A 24,537-nucleotide genomic window follows, 5' to 3' on the forward strand; every position below is an offset into this window, starting at 1 on the left:
GTTGGCATCAGCCCAAAAGATAGCTAGTGTACACAGACACACAGGACAAGGCAGGAAATTAAAGGGAGAATTCCTTTCTGAACAGCCAATCGGCCATGACACAGACAGTCTGCTCTTACTGTACGTCTCCAAGCACACATGAGTCATTCTCCCATCCTTTAATTTGAAGTATTTGCTGTCTCACCCATTGTTCTTTGTAAGAAACCCTGCAGTAGTCCAAAGCCTGGGGAGCAGTGACCCTCTGAAAGTAAGGTAATGATATCATCCAGCTCTGGGCAATGACGCAGAGCCTACATTAATGGCTTCCAGCAGATACAGAGGTAATGGCTAAGAAAAAATCTTCAAGTGTGCAGCAGCCATATGTTCATAGAGCAGATGAAGACTTAAGAATCATAGTTGACATAACCTTAGACTCATTTGACATGCCAGCTTCAATTAAATGTGGTCAACACAGGTCTCAACCATTTGAGTCCTGCCAAGGGAAACTGAAGCTCTACAGGTTGGTGCTAAACACTTCAGTATGCTTCAATTGAATTAGGTCACACAAAGTGTTGTCAAATAGCTTAAAAGGCCAAATCTCCCAATGATTTTAGGAGCTAACCAGCTAATGACAAATAGTGCTGTGTTTTTATCTGTATCTGAGAAAGCTTAAGTGAATGATGCAGAGTACCAGTTGCACAAACCCAAAATAAAACTGGAAAAAGTTGTGGCTTCAATCAGGGACTACCTGACCAAAGAATGAGTAAACAATGCTTTAAATTTGACCAGACTTTGTTAAGAGCTTTTGGTACTTAGCTGTTTTTTGTAGTTTGGTACATCAATTCCAAAAGAGTACTGAGCTTTGACACCAAACCCTAAATGACAACCAGGTTTGGTTCGACATGGCTGTGGCTTTTCGAACCATTTGGAAAGCAAACTGAGTGACTTCCATGTGGCCTGAGGTTGGTTTAACAATTCAAAGATAATTTAATCTGCTTCTGGCACAAATTATTGAAACAGCTGGGCATTGGGACATTACATTCGTAGTTTCAGAGCGATGTCAGGTCATGCTGCTGATGTCATTATGCAACACTGACAGTAAGGTCTGCTGCCCTTGTGTGGCATTAGGGACACTGTTAACCAGGGAGCATCTGTTTGGCTGATCTGTAGAAGCAGGTCAAACTTGCTGTCAACTCCAGCTCTGTCGCTTTAGGGTTCCTCATATTATGAGCATTATGACCTATTAAGGTATACTTCTTCAGATGGTTGCAAGAATGCTTTGGCCTGTTTGCTTGGACTCATTCATCTTATTGGCACTAATGATGCTGAAGCTACGGAATGTAGAAAAACTGGATTCTCAGCATCGTTCTTATGATCTGTAGACATTCTGTTAACAAAAACCTTGTGTCGTTGTCTTTACAATCAACTAATGATAAATCCTAAAAACAGTATGGAGTACATCATAGGGTAAACAGTCATTTTCAAATAACTTATTTGCACAACATAAATACAAATACAAATACTACAAAATACAAATATTTGATTGTTTTTAATGAAAGGTTACCTATACTTCAAGGTTTAGGGAGCAAAATCTTTAAACTGTGGAAAAACCCTGCCCATGGAACTCTCTGATTTTTTATTTAGGGAGTTTTACAGATTAATGCTGAATCATTCAAGAAAGAATCCTAGATTTTCTGATCTATATGTAACATTTTGTTTTTCCATCCCTTAAAGCCAATCACAGAGCAGCAGGGTAAAATATAAAGGGACCCACTGTTTACGAGACTGACAGAAAAACCTGGGAAAGGTCACTTGGCTTCTGCTTCATGTTGCATGTCTGTCTTGCATGTGTGAGGTGGAAACAGTTCAGAAGTCCTGATGCTGGTTTAAATCTGTATTTGATACACTGCATTTTGTTTATGTTGGGGATCAAGAGAGGATGTCCAAATCTCCCTGCCACAGTAGTTCCACTTAAAAAGGCACATAATACAAAACACCATCCGATTAGGAAGTAGATGGGAGCAACAAAATCAGTGGGGAAGGCTGACACACATGTCAGATATTCCAACATAAACTCAAGAACTGGATTGACGTGGCTGAGACTCACTCTCACTGCTGAATGCACAGCACAGAGAACAGAGCAGACGACACAGGATGAGTTAGTGAACATTATCTACATCGCTGAAGCAACACAAAGGCTGGCTTTGCACAACAATGACAGAGCATCGGGAGCTTAGCACGGCAGTGCAAACTGCACCATCACTTGCCATGAAGGGCATCATTACAAAAAAGAAATCCTAATGTTGCAATTAGATTTTAGTTATTAGATTAGAAATTAACCTTGGGACTTACATTAATCAAGGTTTTAAGGAACTTTTCAAGACCTATTACAAATCCTGAGGGACCTGACAACAAAGAATGACAGCACTTCATTTCCAGAGAACACTGGTATGTCCTGCTGACTACATATTAATGAATAATTCTCCTGCTAGAAATTATCAGGACTGACGCAAAACACCTAATCAAAAACAAATAAGGCTCCTGTTTATGTCAGTGAGGCTGCAACTGCCAGTTTCCCTCTGAACTACATGGAAAAACAGACATCACTACAGGCAATTAGTTTTACTGAAGAGAGAGTTGTGCTGGGTTGCGTAAGAGGAGAGCACTGATGAATTAAAAGGCACATACTGAAGGTAACTTGGCATCATTTAAAGCAAGGAGCTGGGAGAGTCTTATTTTGTTCCTGAACTGGAAAGCTCACACTGCCTGACAACTTAAAAGGCAATACAGCCAACAGGGACTGGTAGAAATAGAGGGAAAGGTCCATTCAGACGTGGCTCTATACATTGGAGATAGTCTTTTGTTAAGGTGGATGGTAGGTGGTTGACACATAGCATTGCGAGATGAAGGCGGGATTTTCACTACCATATTCAGAAATACAAGAAGACCAAATCTAATTGTTCCTAAATGTAAATCCTCATGTTAACTTAAAAGGTCCCAATGGCAGAAAAATGTAGCAACCATAATCTGATTATTGTATCCACGTCCAACCACAACTTTCAAAGCTATAAAGAGTCTCCAATACTAATCTCCAATACTTTTCAATGCTGATTTCTTCACTGGTGTCTAAACAACGTATGCAGAACAGTAAGCCTACTGTTGTCAAATGTGCGCCAAATTAGTGCAAAATATCATGAAGATATGAAAACAAAATAGCCTATTCACTGGAATGCTTTTTCAAAGTATCGCGGTAACATGCATCATCATCATCCATCACATGAGCTGACACTTCATGTAAACAACATTTTCTCCTTCAAAAACCTGGTGACCAGGTTACGTCTGTGAGTCCATCTTCCCTCTGCTGCGTGTGTCATGAGCTGCAGGTCTGTGGGTGTTTAACCAAGGCAGGGCTCACGCACACGGAGAAGGGAGGCAAACAGCAGACAGGAAGAAGCGTGCACTTCATCTAAATTCACCCAAAATCCAGCAGTGCAGCACCTTGGGTGTGTTTATTTGTGCTTTAGAGCATAACCACAGTGGAACAATCCAAAAATCAGGTTTTCTTTCTCTGATTCCCGGCTTTGTTCTGGCCAACACGGCTCCCTCTCTTCATTCACTCTCTGGCTCGCCTGACCGCTGCTGCTCTCTTATTCTCATTGAGCCGGGGAGGAGGGGCCAACTTTGAATGGTTTGTTTTCAGACTGCAACCAACAAATCCGGCACAGTATACCTTTAAGCAAAAATACCAAACATTCTTTGGTTGCAGCTTCTCTGATGTTATTTATTACAGTACAGTGAATATTTTCAGGGTTATGATCGTTGGGAGAGTAATAGGAGTTGCCTCTATGGCTGTTAAACTTTTACTATTTGTGAATAATATCTGAGTAACATTGTCCACAGGTACACTGTGTCCCATATACGTATTAGTTTACATTGCTGTGGCAAGCATCTTTTGAGCCTGGCTGATGGATTCTCAGATACCCATTTCAGGCAGAGCCCCCCACCCTCCCTGCATCACTCTATCAGTGATTGAGAGGAACGATCAGATGTCCACTGTATCAGACATCTCACCATTGTTTGGAAAAACCTCCCACCACTCAGTTCATTATTCTTTTACTGCACTGAAACTCTCCCAGAGTTGGATTCCCTGCTGCCCACTGAGGCCTGTTGATGGAACCAAAATGGCCTGGCCTCACACTGCAGAGATTTTTGTTTTGGAATTGTGTCGAATTACTGTTTGACTCTGGCATGACCGTCAAAGATGTGATGAATGAGGCACCTGAAAACAGTGAGGAGCTTTGTTGCTCGGTGAGGTAACAGCATCTGTGAATGCACTCAGACAGAGGCAGTTTTGGGAACACCGATAAGTTTAAAGTTTTAGGCAATGGAAGCAGGGATGTGCCCTTAATTGGTTTCAATTTTTACAAACCTATTGTAAGCTGGTGAATCCGAAATGGAGACTTGCCCTGTGATGAATGTAGGAATGTGACAGTACCACATTTTCAGGCTACACTGGGGCCAAAAGTATCAGCGTGAAGAAAAAATATATCATGATATCGTATCAAACTTTCCAGGAAAATAATGACATCACTCCATGCCTTGGATTTGATCAAACTTCATAAACTGCTCGTGAAGGCAAAAACCTGCAACACCATTGGACAAGAATATAAAATACCCTCAAAAAAACCACAGACAGGAGGGGGTTGGTTTTTAAAAGATTAGGGCAGCTGACTAGAAAGCTCTGTGTCTTCTATAGATTAATCTATGGAACAGTTAGTAGGGCTCTTACAAACCAGTCTGCTCTCCTTCACTGGTCAGGTGACGGTCCTTGTGCAAAATGGTCAGTGTTTTGGGCCTCCAGCGCAACAGCAAATATCTGAATGACGTACAACAGATATCAGGGCCATGATGTCCTCTTTCGTGGGTCATTCAGTGTTTATTGTCCAATTAGCAATTTGCCTTTCAAACTAAATAATTCAGCAGTTCAGATAATCTGTCTAGACAGAAATCACAAACAGAAAAGTCTGACTCTTCTGTAGGCTCTTTTTGTCCGAATTGGTGTGTGCATTGTGCCTCGCCATTCACAATGTTCTTAGTTCTGTGTATTTATTGGAGTGCTCTCTCTGCTTCAATCCCGACTATAAGCAAAATTTGGTGTCCCAAACAGACAGGAATATTTGCCAACAATAAACACAATTTTCAGCTAAGCGAATACGGTGTTCTGTAACATTCCCCAGTAATTCTGCTCCGATGGTCTGTTAACGTCTAATTTTCCATCACATGTGCTTGGCAGACAAGTGTTTATAGAAATGGGCCACCAAGAACGATTTAATTTTGCAATTGAACGCAAATTGACCAGATTGTTGACGCTTCCTGCCATACGGCTTGCATGTGTACACACAAGCACACATGTGGCAGCTTGTAAACATGTATATCAAAGGATGTCTGCCAATTTTCCATGATGCTAACCACAAGCTCACAGGAAGTTGATTTGAGCTCGCTCCTCGTGAAACGGGCTGCTTCAGTAAGCGGAGGGAGAGGCTACTGTCATCACATCAAAATGACCTCCAAAAATCTTTGACTTGTTCATCAAACACTTTCCTTCTAAACAACATATCACATGTCAGCTCTGCAGACATAGGTTATATGATGTGTGCAGACAAAAGCTCTCATTGTCAAAGTGTCCTCAGTTCAAGGTGAATGATTAAGCACTGGAAACCTTGACTTACTTCTTAGAACGTTATTGAAAGGAAAAAGAGACAGCACTAAATTCCTGACAAGAGGCTAATTTGAACAAAAGGAAGAACGCTCCTAAAATTGTTTAACTGTCTTTTACTGTGGGTTTTAGTTATTTGGCTTTGTAAAAATTTCTGTATTAGTGCCAGCACAGGACCCAATACCAAAGTATGGGGAAAACATTTTTGTTTTGTTTTTTGCACTGTTTTTCATTGTTTTCCCAAGGTTTTCAAAGTGCAGCCATACAAGAACCTTGCTTAAATAAAACACAGTTTTAAATCAGCCAAATGATGATATAATATCAGCAACTTTGGCCTAAAAGGGGGAAGACAAGTTATAGCAAGCCTTTGCTCCTTTCAGCATGACTCAAAGGGGGTGTTCTGGGACACTTGATCAATACAAACGCACCATTATTTGTCAGAAAGCTCTTGGACATGTTTTTAATATCAGCATTTACTGTTTGTTCCAGTATGCTGTGTTGATTGCAGTCAATTCTGGTGTTGTTGTTTAATCTTCCGGTATCAATCCTACCCATTCATAGCAGCAGCCGTTTGTTGCTACATGCTGCAGGGGTGGGAGGGGGGATATCACGTGAGACGATGATGTCATCATTCACCCCTCATACTGTGACTGAGCCCCTAGGTGAAAATAGTGCATGTGCTTTGAGAAGTGCTGAGCTTTGCAGTGCTGGGAGAGGACAGTCGATCTGTCGTGCAGTGCCGAATGCTGCAAGAGCGAGGACTGCAGGCAACAGGAAATGTGATTATGAAGGTCATCACTGTTGTGTTCCTTGAAGGGGACTAAATTCCACTGCTCTGAGAAAGGAAAGGGGGGAATATTGTGTGGGCTGTTTGAAAATATTATTGTAACCCACATTTTTTCTCTTCTACTTTCAATGTGTCTCATCAGTTTGTAAAAGTTCCTGAAAAATTAAATGGGTAACTTTGATAGTGCATGTCATTGTTCAGTGTTTTCATAGACTCTTTTTCAAGAGTCCTGTCCAAGACAGGCAGCAGTAAAATTGCACAGGCCGCAAACATAAAACAAGCATATAGCATAGCAAATTAAAATGAAAACAACGAAGAAATTACAGAATCATAAAGCAACATTCATCAACATTGAAAACATCTGCAGCCAGATGTCCTTGCTTCCAGTTCATATAGATTCAGGTAATCTTGCCACTGATTACAAACAGAGGGAGCAGCACACTTGAAGGCCCCTTTTCCCAGCTCAGTACGGACTCTTGGGACACTTGGGATGAATTGGTCCTCGGAGCAAAGACAATAACTTTCCGTATTTGCAACAGGTAAGACTATTCAACTCTGACAACGGTACACCATCTATGCAGTCCATGTATGGATTAAGTAAACAGACATGCAGATCCATTATATCTCAAGTCTCTAACAACAATATCCTGCAGCTCTGTGTAAGAAACGGAGTCAGTGACAGCTTCAGGACACACTGTAGTAATGTTGCTAGGAACAGCTAGTCGTGAGTTGAGAGTGAGAGTATGGCCGGCCCTGTGAAGTGTAAGAAGTAACGTTATATCTTATCGATTGTTTTGCTAGTCAGCTGGCTATTAAGGATCAAAAAATGTACTTGTTGACACTCACTATCTTGTTCAAGTTAGTTCTATGAGGCTCAACATTAGCTAACATGATTATGACCATCACCTACCAAACGCTAACAAGTTAACACCAGCTAATTAGGGCAAGTGAGGTTACATTCACAATATGGTAGCTAAAATAAGTTCCTTGATACCAGTAGTAGTTACACTGCCTGGCCAAAAAAAAAGTCGCCACCTGGATTTAACTAAGAAAAATAGGTAAGAGCCTCCTATTGGATAATTACTGCATGGGCAATTATCTTTCAGCAGGCAACAAGTTATTTAACACCAACTGATGCAATGAGTAGCTTCTCATTTCTTAAACAACCATGTCGAAAGACATATCCCATGGTCGTGGAAAAGATGTTAGTCTGTTTGAGAAGGGTCAAATCATTGGCATGCATCAAGCAGAGAAAACATATACAGAGATTGCAGAAACTACTAAATTGGGTTAAGAACTATCCAATGCATTATGAAAAACTGGAATGATAGTGGGGAATCATTGTCTTCGAGGAAGAAATGTGGTCGAAAAAAATTCCTGATTGATCGTGATCGGCGATCACTTAAACGTTTGGTGAAATCAAATTGTAGAAAAACAACAGTAGAACTCAGGGCTATGTTTAATAGTGAAAGTAAAAGCATTTCCACACGCACAATGTGAAGGAAACTCAAGGGATTGGGACTGAACAGCTGTGTAGCCTTAAGAAAACCACTAATCAGTGAGGTTAATCAGAAAAAAGGCTTCAATTTGCTAGGGAGCATAAAGATTGGAGCAATGGAAGACGGTCATGTGGTGGCACATCAGAGTAAGAAAAGAGGCAGATGAAGGGATGCAGCCATCATGCCTTGTGCCTGCTGTACAAGCCTGTGGGAGCAGTGCTATGATCTGGGAAATCCTGCAGCTGGTCAGGTCTAGGTTCAGCAACATTATGTGCCCAAAGAATGAGGTCAGCTGACTACCTGAATATACTGAATGACCAGGTTATTTCATCAATGGATTTTTTCTTTCCTGATGGCCAACCATATTCCAAGATGACAATGCCAAGATTCATCAGGCTCACACTGTGAAAGAGTGGTTCAGGGAGCATGAGACATCATTTTCACACATGGATTGGCCACCAGACCTTAACCCCATTGAGAATCTTTGGGATGTGCTGGAGAAGGCTTTACGCAGTGGTCCGACTCTCCCATCATCAATGCAAGATCTTGATGAAAAATTAATGCAATACTGGACGGAAATAAATCTTGTGACATTTCAGAAGCTTATCGAAACAATGCCACATCAAATGTGTGCCGTAATCAAAGCTAAAGCCGGTCCAACAAAATATTAGAGCGTGCAACCTTTTTTTTGGTGGCGACTTTTTTTTTTTTTGGCCAGGCAGTGTATAAAGTTAGCTATTGTGACATAAATAAAGTCTATTATAGTTAACTCTATACCACTAAAACAAAATGCATTACTGGTGCATTTTCACTGGTGTAACTGAGAAACTGGGCATTCTCGTCATCAAAGAAACAGATCCTAAGGTTGTTGTGTTTTTGAGCCTCAGTGTAGAGGATCATGATGTTTGTAACTTCTGAAATATCTGTTGCCTCACCATGGAAACACAGCTGCGCTCACTCACTGAAGCTGCTTAAGTCTGCAAATGTGTTCCTCTGTGTCCATCTGTGGCACTGCAGGGCTTCAGTGGCAATAGGCTATGACTCGTGATGTGTAACCAATCTGTGTTGACTACAGACAGTCAGAGGTGGCTGCATCAGAGCCAAAGTAGCACATTTACAAATTCATGTATTTTATCAGCAATCAAAAAAAAATTGCGATTCGTACAATTAGAAAAATGCTGAGCATCAGATCAGATTACTGGCCAGGCCAATGATCAGTCAGCTCCTGATCATGACAGTAAGCTCTTGAGTGTCCTGTCCCTGAGTGTCTTTCTACTGGCCTTAGGCCAGCAGGCAACCATTATTGTTAAACCCTGGCATGTCTAGTTTAGTCAATACAACCACAGTGTTTGCAAACTGGAGTACATCTGGCAGTAGCTAATCTGTTCTCACTGCTGCAACTATTACCAACTGCTCCATTTGAAGCACCAATCCAAACTACATTCTTAAATACAGTACTATCAGTACAAACTAACTGATGATCTACCAGTCTACCAGATGTATTACTGGTTTCCACCCAAATATATTGCACATTTTAAAAGCAAAAGAAAATGCTAGAGCGCTTGTTTCCAGCCACTACTGTTATGTCAATTCTCCAGTTGGGTGCCATTATACCACTGCAGAAGAAAAGTGTGCAACAAGATGATGGAAAAACAGTGAAGAAAAAGGCAGAAAACATGATGGAAATACAGCATTTCTATTTGTTTCATGTATGCCAAATTATGACTGGGGTGTGAACCAAACCATGACTTGTGTGCTATTACACCTCTAGCTTCAAGAAATTTAGGAACAGTGTCACCATTACATAATGAGTCCATCAGATAGTACTGTCAAATGATTTTTTACACTGCAAAATGTCCCGCTTAGTATGTATCTGGGTCACAGCTAAAGAAAAAATAAAAACAACCAACCAAACCAATAGAAATGATGGATAAAAGTTGTGATAAAGGACAATTGCCATTTATTCTCCAGCATGTACTAAGTCGGTGAAACCAACCACTGGAATGTGTTTTTGAAGGATTATTTTATAGATGGACTGAAGACTGAAGCACATTCCCACGGACAACAGTCATGTCTGAATAATTCTGCTTGCTTTACACTGAATCTGTATGACTGCTGCAAACACCTCACCTTATTGTAAGGTAAGGGGGGGAAAAACAAACTCCCATATGCTCCCACTTTAATTACTGTACAAGTAAGCTGGTACAAATGGTCTCGGGGGGTGGGGGGGTGTTGTGCTATTTTTGACATCGGGCTGCATATGACGCACTTGGATGTGGGGATAAGAAAGAAGCCAGGTCCTCAGCAGACAAAAAGCACACATTCCCTCCCTCTCACACACAGACACACACACACGCACACAGTTGGCAACAGCTCGTAAACCTCTGTGTGTGTGTGTGTGTGTGTGTGTGTGTGTGTTACAACAGCTGTAAGGCCATCAGCCTGATGCTGAGACAAAAGGACTCCCTCTCCTGTCAAAGGCCACACCAGAAGCCCAGGGCGTCCTTCGCTTCCTGTTTCTGCGTATTCTGTGTACAATCTGTGCAGCAAACAAAGAGAGGGGGGGGCAGCGTAGAAACAGGGGGAGGGAGACATTTGCTCAAAAAAAAAAAAAGCTCTCATAACACTCAAACAGAGGTTCCATTGTGCAACTTCACAACATCTCCTGTAAAGAGCAGCAAACTCAACATCTGTACATTCGCTGTTTGTCAGGCAGCGTGTACGGAGCAGAGTGGAATCCTGTTTTTCTCCTTTTTTATATAAAAAAAATTTTATAATTTCACAATCACAAAGATTCATGGGGGTAATGAAGATGTGAGCCTAAACTCCAATTTTATGAGTGTCCTGATTGATTCAGTACGCTGGAGGGTGTTTCCCATTAATTACCTTGACTGTCACAGTTTCATAATGAGCTGAAAGGGTCTTTGCACTTCTTGTAATAATATAAAAGAAAACATTGTGTTTTTGAGGACAGAACATCGTTTGCTGAAAGTCACATTAACTAACCTCCCAGTTTCCACTGACGTTAACCACTTGTCCAAACACAAGCTTATCATTATCAATGTATGATGGCAAACAGATAAACTTCCTGTAAAAGTTATCACTGATATCAGGGAATTCCCAGTGAGTGTGGGTCATAACCTGGCATTGATTAAGACACTGCCCTTTGTACACACCTGTGGCTACCACCGATTGGATGGTAATGAAACACTTTTGCTTTGCTTCTTTGATGGCTCAAATGCATGCTCTCATCAATTTTGTGTGGTGACCATTTGTAAACTGCGTTAACTGCTTTGTGGATGTGACCTCTTGCCACATCATTACCATTCATATCTATACAACCAGTGTGTTCATGATTTAATTGTTTACCAGAGAACAGAACAAGAGCACAAAGCTGTTCATAGATCTAGCCTCTTCACTGGGTGTGCAACGGACTGACGGATTTAACTTACTACTAGAAGTACAAACTTTTCTTTTGAGACAGCATGCCCCAGGCCCCCCCACAGGGTGCAAGGTCCACCCACCAAAGTCTCACTAAATCCTGTGGGAAACACTGCTGGACAAATGTCAGGACATGTTCAACTGCTCAGCCGTAAGCCTCTGAGGACTATAAGACAACACTCCGAGACTTTGTATTTCATCATCATATTTTATGCAACAAAAGAAGCTGAGAATGTCTGAGAATCTCTCTGTGATTTTAGGACTACATCCAGGTAACAGGAGTTGAAATTAGAGGTGTATCTATACTATGTTATAACCATCTGAGAATCAGGCACTTGCTGGTTATTTAAAGTCATGTATCACTCACAGTATTACAAAGAAATTGATGCATACACTGACTGATTACTGATGTAAGTAAGAGGAAAACATATCTACCAGATGCCCCTCCAGTTCACACCATCTCCACCATGTTCACCATAACTTTTTGTTTTGTGTGAAGGAGGGGAACACAAATGTAAATGTGACCCAAATGCTCCAAATGTAAACTGCTGGAGGCTGACTGCAGGGAAAACTGAGTACATACTGTGTAAACAACAACAATGTGGGTCAGTGACGAAAAGCATTAATTCATTCAGCCAGTCCAGCTGTGGAATGTGAACATAATGTGAAGCTTGACTTAATTACATTATTCAGATTCATGCAGTGTGTGTGATCTCCAACCAATCAGTGTCATAACTGCATGAGCAATGGGAAGGAATGTAAGATGTCTTGAATTCTCTTCACACCCACAGCTCTGTTTCACACCATTGCAGATATGTAGTCAAATATATTTGTGTTTTGGGTTATTGGTTGGACAGAAATAGCAGTCTGAAATGTCCTTGCCTGTGAGGCTGTGCCGGCCATTTCCCCTATTTTCTGACATATTATAGACTAAACAATAAATTGATTAAATAGAAAGCGATTGTTGGTTACCAGTGCGACCTTACATTACATTTTAGCTTTTACCACTATCCCATAATTGTCGCTTCTGGCCACTGGTCAGCAAGATAGTACAACTGCAACAAACGGCACAAAACGTTAAGGGCATGCTATGCATGATATCCCAGCCCTTTTTCAGACAGCATGGACTGCTACACTGGAGCAACACAGAGGGTGACATCAATATTTAAGCACAACATATTTATGCTTGGCTGCTTTGGACTGAATAAATCTGCCCTGTCACCAACAGCACACTGCTGTGGTGGCTACTGCGGCCTGATCAAGGGCCAAATACACCAGGACAGTGGGACATTCCTGTCTGTCCCAGCTGGTGATGTCCGATTTTCACCCAAATCTCTTCTTCTTAAGCTCCCCATCACTGCCCTTCTCAGGTTACATGAAGAACCTGAAGTGTTCAGTGGTAATGCAGGAAATGCGGCGGCATTTCTTTAGCTGCCCTGGGAGTACACCGAGTGACTCATTGATTGCTGTGAAAAGTCCATTGGCAACAGTCAATTGGCACAGTGGAATTTCCATCCCACATTTCGATCTGGTACAGAGAGGGGAAAACTCTTCACTGTTAGACATGATACAGTGGAAACACCACGGTCACCATGACCTTCAAAGCGCCACAAACCCCCTGAATTTTGAAGTCCAAAAGCTATTTCCTACATTTGAGCCAAAGACTGCTGCTTCTATGAATGTGAGCCAACCACAGCAGCTAATTAAATCCTGTCAGTGATCAGTTGATCATACATATCTGCTAGCAGCAGTAATTTTGTGGTGATGAAACAGACTCGACTCCTGATTCTGTACTGCATACTTGCCATTAAGACCCAATATATAATGACTAAAGAGGACAATGGGAGCCCTCTTCCAGCTACACAACCTTGAGAAAATATGAGAGCAGCTTTTCATCACAAACTACTTGATGGCTAGATATGGGAACAGCTCATCAGCTGCTTCAGAGATTACAAGGAGGGAGATTGCTTTTCACCCTTTTTCATTAACTATACAACTGAGCGCAGGAAGTGAATTTGGCAAAGGCATCGTGCTTGTTGTCTTATAGGCACGGTAGACAAACTACCGGACCTCAACAATCTAACCTGTCCCAGGAGGCTAACCCAGCAGGTTACCTGATGATAAATTCACTGAGTAAAACCCAGAAAACATTTGCAGTTCTTGATAACTGTATAAAAGTTTCAACAGGCCCAGCACAGGAACAACTTACCCATAAGTGCTGGCTGTGTTTTACTAATCTCAATACAGCGACGACCTGCACAATCCATTGGGTGTTGCATCACATCCTGTGTATTGATAGGCTTAATGGTCATTTCCAGTAGTAACAGTATGGCTCAGGGCAGTAAAAGTCTTTCTAGAATTGCATGCAAGTCAGAATGTATGGCACCACTGGGGCCAATTAGAGCCCAACCCATACTGGGTTTCTCAGGCAGCATGAAATTGGTGAAAAAATGTGATGTTATGCATTTAAATGTCGTTCCTAAAGAGATTCAAATTGATCACAGATTTTGTAATATTCTATGTCAATTATTCACAGATTTTTATTATGTAGTATTTTTACAATTATATAATATTTCTATGTTGTTTTCCTTGCTAATGATGAATGGTACACACAATTAATGGCAGGTCTTGTGCACCTTGCTGTTGTCAGCGCAGCAATGATGGATAATGATGTTTTTTAACATCTGGCGACCTGATGGACCGTTCATTTCTTCTCCCTACAGTTTGAAATGTTACTTCACATGGCTCTGTCTCTGTCCGTGACTGCTGCTGGCACTGGAATGTGTCCACATAGACTCAACCATCATGTGACCACTGGGGCAGCATAATGGTCTATATTGGGCCAAACTGGGCCTTTAACACAAGTACCAAATTATACTACACTACTACTTTTAAAGCAACCACTGTTTTTTAAATCACTATTCATGATATTTACTCAACATCACATATACTTGCATTACTTTCCAAACCATATTGGAGTGTTTCAGTGTGTTAATATGTATTTCTCAGAATCAGCCTGCAGAGACACGAACCTTGTCTATGTTACGTAATCCATCACACTGAACATCAAACCTGTTTGTTCTGTTATATGGTAACACGGTGCAGAATGTTCAAATCTATGTGCCAACAATAAAAAAAAATAACCACAGGAAGTTATGTGGTTAACTGATAGATTACCTAAACTGTGACAATTTCAAACCCGTACAACATTCAGATGCTATTGCTTTGCGAACTGCTTTAAGTTCCTCTGTCCTCTCACACATTAGGATACATGCAGTGCTGGCATTGGAAAGTATTAGGGGTTACACTGTATACAAATGTAAACAGTGCAGTGAGCGAAATAATAATAATAGTTCTTCTTTTTATTGACAATACTTGATATTAATAATAATAATATTTGCAATAGTAATAATAAAACTTGCTTTTTGTGTTGCAATCATGTAACTAGTGATGGCATGACGAAACGCCACGAGGAAGTAACTTAACACCAGCACTGAACTTTTGCAACAGACATTCTGCACCAAAACAGCAGATTATAAACATGACAAACCAACGTGCTGAATTTTCACAAGTTGCAGAGAAACATAAGACAAAGAAAAATCGGATGAGCACTGGCTCCAACGGTCGACCAATCAGCTGATGAAAAACAGACAAAAGCTGTTGACTTTAAAGGAACACACGATGCTCTTGCTTGCAGCCTTGATGGAGGCTAGATAAGATGATTGATATGAGTTCTGTACACTCAGGGCAGAGACAGCTCTGTGATTCTTTTATTTATTTCATTTTATTTTCATAGCTCAGATGAATATGTTCACTGGAGGAAGATGATTTTCTCATCTTTTCCTCTTATGTCTCTCATCAGTTGGGCTCTCTCAAAACTTCTGAGACAAAGATTAGAGTTCTGTGCTGACTTAATTACTCAACACTTAACAGAACACAGTCAAGCAGCTCCATCCACATTGCTCCACTGATTCATGCTGTCATCCACATTTCTCAGTCTGGATAATCATCTGCCTGAGCTGCATCAAAGAACTGTATTTCTAATTTAGAAAAAAACTCTTTGGACGTCAAGTTAAAAAGGGGGCTGCCACAGATTACGTACTGCATTTCATGAATGTCTTCTATTCATAGCCAACATGTTTACAGAATGAGCCTTTGGAATGGCTCTCTATTCCAGAGTGAGTAACCAGTGCAGATTTATCAGGGCTATGATGTACTACTCAGGCTACTGTAGCCAACAGTCACTCTGAAGTTTATCAAAATTTAACCTTGACAATTAAAGGCTGTTCAGGCTCAGATAAACATACTCCAGTTCACCGCGTTCCAGTAGAAATCACTTTTTAGAATCATCTCCTAGAGCCGTCATCAGTCACATGCAGTTATGACCCAAGTGTCCTTCCAACCAAACACAGCAGCTGATTTCACTGAAAGTAACATCCACAGAGGAGAAACTAATCAGTCCGGTCGGCCGCTGCTGAGCACGCCTGTGGGGAACTCTAACATGATGGGACATGATTGACGCTCATCAATGCCAAACTGAGCTCATGTCACTGGCACGCTGACAGATGAGGTGAAAAAAAATCATGTGTGTAGGTTCTTTTGCTGTGTAACCACAATTTTTATTTAGCCACTTACATTGTTTGACCACTTTCAAAATTACTACTCCTCCTCCTGGGTTTGAGGCGCCTTGGTCAAAGACAAAGAATGCATACTTTTGTTCTGGGCCTGTCAACACGGCAGCCATATTGGCTGGGCAATATGTCGGTATATACCATGCAAAGGTAGAAACGTGTCCACCAGTGAAGTTCGGGCAATACTGTTTTCACTCTGAGAACTTTCCCTGAAGCCGTATTTATGCGCTGTCATTCACAGTGTCTCCCTTACTGCTCTGCTACACCGCGAGTGAGTGGACATGCAGATGACATGTAGTGGAGCTGCTTCATACTCTTTTCTCTTTGCCTGTATATTGCTTTTCACTCTTTTGTTCACATTGCAGATACCCCCAAATAGTATTGATATCAACACATACACAGCCATCATTGCAGATGAGTCCTCCTCCTGCACGCTCTACCCAGGAACCACCCCTCACCTTAAGTATTTCCAGTAAGTGAGCGTGCCTCTGACACAGACAAATGTGCTACATGTGTGACAAGACATCTCTGGACAATGTCTGGGCCCGATTCAGCGGACATTTTCCAGAGTTCATACAAGGACGGCTTTAGTGTCTCTGCTATATGTTTGAGGTGGGCAGCACGATGTAACAATCCAACTGTCTCACAAGGTCACATGATTTCTTCAGCAGGCACTGCTCGCCAGGTTCTCTCATGACCTGACAGGAACAGTTGGTGGTGATAATGCAGCCCTACTGCATCTGTTGTTCTCATATGGAACCTTAAATCCTCCCTTATGAAAGAAGGTTTTGGCCAGATCTTCCACTCATACCCCAGGGAAGCCCCGTCGCCTAATGCAGGTATGGACATCAAGCCATGACGTAAAATAACATGTTTTAACGTATTCCATCATTTTCAACTTGTTTTGTTACAAATACCACTTGTATTTATTATACAGAATAATTGTTTAAATTAAAAATGCGGGTTTTCATTGTATCTTGAGTAGTAGGCCAATGACTTGAATCTGTTGCATTCTGTTTAGTTATTATTTTTAGTTGTTACACTCTGGTGTAAATCAGTAACAAGAGAACAAAACCACTTTATAGAGACCTACTGTACGATCAATGTGAATTTAATATAAATGATATTGTATGGGTGACTATATAAATTTACTTAGGTCGTACACCGCTCATTTGAACGGAATATAAGCATGTTTTGTATAGCAGATGTTTTATGTCCCTGTAATTGACCGTCAAGGGCAAACAAAGAAAATGTCTGCAAGCATTTCTCGCTGAGCTTTGGACGGTGCCCTCCTCAACATTAATGTCATTTGCCAGTCACATGCCAGTGATGAACTGCACTACTTGTGGCTGTTTTTAAAGATGGGAAAAAAAACATTTTACACTACAATTTTGTTGCCTGGGCTCCAAAACTTTAAACCCTTGTGGCACCAGTGTCATGTCAGAAAACTGTAATGTACAGCTCTACCATGAACACAAAGGCAGCTCCATGAAGAAGATGTTGGCCTGCACAAGCCCTGACCTCAATCCCACCAAACACCTTTAGAATGAACTGGAACACAGACCTGACGCCCAGCATCATTGATGGACCTCACTAATGCTGTTGGCTGACTGAGAGCAGCCAGGTTCCCTTTCTGAAGAAAAGCCTTCTGATCAGAGTGAGGCTGTTATCATTTTAGAAAATGACAGAGAACCATAAAACATCTGCTGTGCACCTGTAACCAGCCCCAGTCGTTCTGATAACACACGAACTCGACTCTATCAGACATGGCTTCTATCTTACGACCTAATCTGTCAATGCCAAAAAACCAAGCAGTCGTGTAGGCTTGCTGTGACCTAGAAGTAGCGAGGAAAAGCACATGTTGTTTCTGTCTGCACATGTGCACAAAATCTATGCACAACACATGACCTGAAATGAAACGACGGGGTCTGTAACGTAGTATTAAAGGATGAATTGAGACTTGATCGTCCTCTGCAGACACAGTGTGCATTCCTTGTTATTACCACATGTATTATCGTTCTAAGCTGGATTCTATTCTATGAGACAGTATCAGCGGCGTCGTGCCTGTCTCACTCAGCGTCCGCACAGCCATGTGTGGCGGCTTACCTTGTCGAGCTCGTCGTGCAGCTCCGACAGGGTGGGTCTGATGAGCTTCTCCCCCAGCGGGGCAGCTGTCTGCCGGTAGAAATCGATGTTGGGCACGGCATCGATGGTGTTATGGCCAAAAGTCCTCAGGTAATAGGTGTTGGTGTGGGTGTCATAGTGATAGTGATGCTGGCCCCCCGTGGATGAATGCAAGCTGGTCTCGCTCATCACCGTGTCGCCGTTCTGTAGCCCCTCAACCGGCGCTGCCTCCGAAGAGGCCGCGCTCCCCGCTCCGCTCGGATCCGCGAAGTTTACCACCCGAAACCGGCCCTTGGCTTCCTCTCCGCCTACCCCTGGATCAGCACCCGGACCATCAAGAGGAGCGGTGGGAGTTGCCTTGTCGCTGGATGGGACAGTGGTGGATGCGTCGGAGCTAGGGGACTTATCGTCGGCGGCGCCCGCTGCCTCAGCCACAAGGTCCACCTGGAAGCGGCTCTGGCTCGGCGTCGGACCGGCCGGCCTCAGCGCCGGATCCGGTGCCAGAAGATCAGTTTCCGTCGCGGCGCTCTCTGCCGGGGCGGAAGGCGCGGAGGATGGCGCTGACATGGCACAAAAAACACAAATGAACGTGAAACCGTGTGGGGGAAAAAAGCCACGCTACGGCTCGCCAAACTAACCGGAGGGAGCGTGAAAGCCCGGGAGGTGCTCCGTGACACACGCACAGCTAGCTTCCAATTTACAGGGAAGAACACGCTGCTCCGCCTGGTCCGAAACGGCACAGGACAGACGTGAGGAGAGCGGCAACTTAGGAGTAAAGGATAGCTCGTTAGCAGCCTCGGAACATGAGGCTATCGTACAGGCTCGAAACTTTCAGCCACTCTCTTCCTCCTTCTCACGCGGCAGTAAATCCAAAAGTCCACCGGTGACTTCCACGCGCTATACGCCGGACTTAATCCCGTCCACCTCTGGTCTTTCTGTTGTTCAGGGCAGGATGCTGTTTTCAACCTTGCCGCAGCTCCTCCTAGACTCTCAGAGCTTCCCTCACTGCTATTATACACACTGCAGTCGGCATCACTGAAGGGTGGGCTTCCTCTGAGGGGGGGGCGGCTCGCGAGATGTCCTCGAGCTCGGCTCCGTTTTGTGGGGGAGAGGGAGGGAAATGTCGCGAGAAGATATCACAATACCCAAATAGTAGGCGTGACGTTATTAAGCTGAGAGGAAGAGATGAGGACGAGGAGGGGCGGGTTTGAAACTGCACCAACAGGCTAACCAATACTCATTGTGTGCGCGCTTCTGCCTGTCTGTCTGTCTGTCTGTATTCACGTGGGTAGGCTGTGACACCTTTAGGGTGTTTGCGGCCATGTGGCCTAGCAGTGAGTATCACGGTGTTCTTCACTGTCAGAATGTAGTGTGTGGATGGGTTAACATTTCTCTTGAATTAGTGTATTGGAGCCAAGGTGGTCCAAGTCTTTGTAGGGCCCAAAACAGAATTTTTCAGTATTTCAGTTGCTAACTCACTTGTTCAAAACTTCACACTCTGCACGGCATAAATCAGTGGGAATAAACTGTGGGTCATTTTTTATTTCCACATCTTTCAAGTTAGTTTTCTTACTCAAACTCACCCACCAACAAAACTCATGCATGCAAGCACATGTTTACATTTGACAGTGAAACCATGAGATTCACTCTCAAAACCTAACATGGCACAAAATTATCGTACAATGTAAATTAGACTGCAATTTTCTATGTTCCGCTGCATCTGCATCTGACATCTAAAAACACATAAACTCGTAATAGACATATAACATGGCATTTCACTGTTCTCCTCCAGGCACTTACTGGTTTATAGCTCATTAAAGGATGGTGTCATTTGTGCTACAACTTTATTCTCCATTCCTGAGGTATGATGTGGAGGAGAGCTTGTGGCCAAAAGCAGCCAACAGGTTGACTAGCAGTAGTAATCCTGCACAAGGGAATACTTACAACTGGGAATTCCATTACTGGAATCTTGGTTTATGGTAAATGAATAAACAAAAGACAGTTTTACATAGACAATAGTGACATTCATTTTAAAGTGTCCTATAATCATTATTATTGTGTTAAAATTGACTGTGAAAACAATGTGACATTGTGAACAGGTTTGCTCACAGTGATGAGCCTTCAGAGAATTGTCACCAGGCCTCTGCAGCTCCCCTCAGCTTTGTGGAGTTTTTTTTGTGAGTTTCAGCTCATTGTTTAGCAGTCTGACCACCAACTTCACTTTTGGATCCCTTCTCACTGCTCACATAGTGTTGGTTTCGGCCACAGCGGGAAGCTGTTTTCAGAGAAAAAGCTCGGAAAACCCACTCTACACAACCTGCTCAGCAGCAGCACCACACAGTTAGGGACTAGCTGGTGAACAGCTGAGCATTTAGCAACTAAACAGCCAGATTTTTACCTAAGGAGTTAGTGGTGTTAAAAGAGACCCAGTGTCACGCCAAAGCATGTAATAGACCCCCTGGTCTACTGAGTCAGTGTCAAGTTTTGCCTCTCCTAAGCGTGGAAGGAACATATTCCTATTCTGTGGTCAGATATTCAATGTCTGGTTACAATTTCAAAGTAAGGCTTGTTGAGAAACGTTTCAGGTTACAGTTGCAAGTTTGTTAGGTGTAGCCACCTACAGCTACTTTGTTAGGTTTCAGAAAAGAACCTGGTTTGGGTTGAAATAAGTATATATCTTCCATAAGTTGATGTATGTTACGTAAATACATGATGATACATACTGATCTTATACATGTGACTGAGGTTAAAATAGTCAGCGTTGACTTTTGGTTTCACACAGGACATAAATCCTGGTCTCCTTGGTGAAAGTCCTGTGTTTGACCCATGAACCCTCCATAGGCACACTTTGTTGCTATTTATACTATGTCCGTCCTTTGTTCCTGTCACTATCGCCCCCTGCTGGTGCTGCACCTTCGCACATGCTTCATCGCACACTTTTCAGGCCTAGGCAAGGCAAAACGGGACACTGACACACTATCCTCTCATGGATCAATGGGTCTATTACACACTTTGGTGTGATACTGGGCTAAAAAGGGAGTGAGTATTAGAGTTACATTCATCAGGTGGGTAGAAACAAGACTCCAAATGAGTGGTCATGTTAAACTAATGCGTTATTGCAGGTTTAAGAAAGGTAGACACTTGGTTGTTTTCCCAGTGGTGGAAGAATTACTCCAATCCTTTACTCTGTAAACTAACTTACTTTAAAAGTAATGCTGTAATTTAAATTCTGTTACAAAGTCCTGTATTACATTTTTTGTAAATTTACAGAAGTATTATCAGCAAAATATAAGCAAAATCACTTGAGGCAATTTATCAGACTTCACACAGCTCACTCTAGAGCCAGGCTCCATACAACTTTTGTCCCATTTGTCCCATGCAGTAGAACTCCCCAACACCTCTAAGCACACTTTGATGTGTAAAATCAGTCCAGATCCCCTTTAATCCGTCCCTGCCCATTAGTTCCGAGGCAGGTACATGTTAATGCATCAGGATACAATAAAATTTCAGATAATCATGTTCTTCCAACTTTGTGTCAGCACTTTGTCTCTTTCCTGTTTCGAATGACACCGGGCCTGTCTACAAAGACAGCTCCATAAAGAAATGAGTTTCCCAGTTTGTTGTGGAAGAACTTGACTGAACCCCACCCAACACCTTTGGGATGAACTGGAAGTCAGTGTTGAGCCTCACTAAACCCTGTTGGCTGAATGGGTGTTGTTTATGCTTTGGGACTCCCAGCTTATCAGAATATAACTTAATTCTTCATCATCAGCTTGGTATTGCAAGCTGTATCACTCAGAACTGAGGCTAAATGTAATCTTAATTTTTACCTTAATACCACAGAACAAAGAACTTTAAGGAACCTTTAGGACCAGTGCATTGACATATTGATCACTCTGACCTTATAATAATAATTGCTTGACTTTGTCCCCACAAATTGAATCACAGTAATCAGGTTTGGCTGGTTTGGTGGTAAATGAAATTAGACCAGGGGTAGCTCAGTGACTTGATTCACATGGATCACCATGGTACTGCAACAAAGGCCTTTGATGTGAATGACAATGTTTTCACAGCTTTAATTATTTGTACATACAAAGTACCTGAATCCTCTGTCACCCCTATCATTATCTTACAGCATACCTCGAATAGTAAAGGTGGATGGTGAAAGCTGGGCTGAGAGCAGCTGAAAACCAAAACAGCTTTTCTGTGCCAAGGACCAACTTTAAGGCTGAACAAGCTCAGAATTACAGGTTTATTCCAAACTCAGTAAGTTTACTTTTGATTGAGTTTTGCTTTTGTCAAAATAAAACATGTTACGGGTGGAATGACTGGAAAGGACGTATTTTGTGATCTGTGATCTTTACCTTTAAGACAGTGCTTGTTGCTCTTTAAACAGTGTAGACTTGTTTACACAGCTGATCATGCCCATTGAATATTTGTGGCTCACAACTATTGTGTCAACATGTTAGTTATGATGTCATATAGCCTACATTCATGGTTACTGCCAACATTGACCAAGGGCAGAAGGAGTACGTGGTATCAGAATGAATAGTGTGTTTTTATGCATGGACATCTAACAATATGGACACAGTGTCACAGTGATGATAGCTCATGAAACCAGTCTTTTGCTGAGGTTCAGCAGAAAACTACGCTGAGCACTGAAAAGGCAACAATGTCTTTACACATATGCAGGCTGCCAAAATGTAATCAATAAACAGGCAATTAAAGGGCATCCAAGTCAGACAAAAGCATAACAAACAAAATTAAGATGCCTGCTGGCTTACTGTTTAAAAATTAGATATTACACATTGAACATGTACAACAGACAAGCCCAGTGTAAAGAACATATCTTTCATGGAAAACAAAAAATACAAAGAACATAGATTTAAACAAAGCCAAGAATGTCAGACGAAAATGTTCCACTGTGGATGAAGAATCAACACAGACGGATTCAAGTGGATTCATAGAACAAACAACTGGTATCAATTGTTTTTTTTCCAATCATACGATCTCAGTATGACATCAACCTTTTTCCATGCTTTTGTGCCCAGTTTCCAAGTGACTCTAGTCTTTATGCTAGGCTCAGCTAAGCCAGCTTTAGACACACACTCTACCTCCCTGCTCATTTCCAGAGTGATCCATCAGGGGGCCCCAGACAAAATTGGTTACCAATGATCCAACCTTCTGTACATATGTAGCCCATCTACTCCATGCTGCATCAGGTACACAGATAGATGCACACAGAGACCCAGACACCCACCAGTACTTTCAGGCTGACCCCAGCTTTTCTCTGTGTTGGCTGCTTTGTGGTAATTTGATCAAGCATAAATTTATGTAGAAATATCTGTAATGTACAAGCAAATCCTCAAATGATTAAATTCTTACAAATAGATTTTCACCTGGCCCGTCTACAGGCCAGGCGACAACATCAAGTATAAACTCATTTTAGCTGATATTGCATTTCAGTCCAGTGAGCTTTTGGTGTTTGGGGCCTCAGGGCAGCTGTTCACTTTACCTGGCTATTAATCCAGTCCTGTCTCAACTGGACAAATGGAGATTAAATTTACTATGATCTTTTCATTTGACACTAGAAAGCTGCAAAGCTTTTCCTTCGATCACTTTGTGTTGAATCTTGCTGTTAGAGATGTTAACTGAAGTGCTGTCAAAGTATGAAACTACTACTACAAACTGCTCCCTCCACGAGACGTCACAGTGGGAGCAAATGATGTTATTTAATGTGTAAATAAATCTTAACCAGTTTTGTTTGTATACTGATGAGCATCTTTTCTCTGGCAAAGCAGCTATTGTTTCTGTCAAAGGAGGGCGTGTGGGTCAAAGCTGCTGCCAGCCAATCAGAGTAAGGACTCATGAATAATGGTATTATTACAGTAACAACCCACAAACAGCCTGGTCCATTAGAGGTGGGTGTGGACATGTGGAAACAACTTTGGGTGAAACTGAGCAACCTTTGAGTGACACAAATGTGTTTCACGCATCAGGAGTCTGTTTGCTTTTCAGCAAACGTCAAAACAAATATATTGCTGATTAGTTTGTGGTATTTCACGCATACAAGTGGAAGCTGTGGAATGTTGGTGGCACAAAAGAAAGCTCAGAGGGTCACCAAAAACATTTTGGATTCATTCAGTCTGGTGAGCATGAGAATGAGCAGCCAAGTTCATGGTAATGTGCCTATCACTGACTGATTCTGAGATATGTTGTCACTTCATTCAACAGAGAGAGAGAGACTGAAACGTGGACAAATACACACACACACACACACACACACACACACACACACACAAACATATCAATTTATTTATTAGTATATAGTACATCTGAAAGGAATTATATGTCTGTAGG

General features: G+C 42.1%; 1 protein-coding gene across 2 annotated transcripts in view; it reads right to left on the reverse strand.

Annotated features, from left to right (window-relative positions):
- The window catches only part of slc12a2 (solute carrier family 12 member 2), a 68,901-nt gene extending 49,669 nt beyond the window's left edge, over positions 1-19,232 (reverse strand). For both annotated transcript variants that reach the window (XM_076757254.1, XM_076757253.1), the window contains exon 1: positions 18,160-19,232. In XM_076757254.1, the coding sequence (XP_076613369.1) occupies positions 18,160-18,744 (585 nt within the window). In that variant the 5' untranslated portion in view covers positions 18,745-19,232. The remainder of the gene's footprint in view (positions 1-18,159) is intronic.
- Between the last annotated feature and the right edge of the window lie 5,305 nt (positions 19,233-24,537).

The sequence above is a fragment of the Chaetodon auriga genome, chromosome 19 (assembly GCF_051107435.1).
Source record: "Chaetodon auriga isolate fChaAug3 chromosome 19, fChaAug3.hap1, whole genome shotgun sequence".
Taxonomy (NCBI): Eukaryota; Metazoa; Chordata; class Actinopteri; order Chaetodontiformes; family Chaetodontidae; genus Chaetodon; species Chaetodon auriga.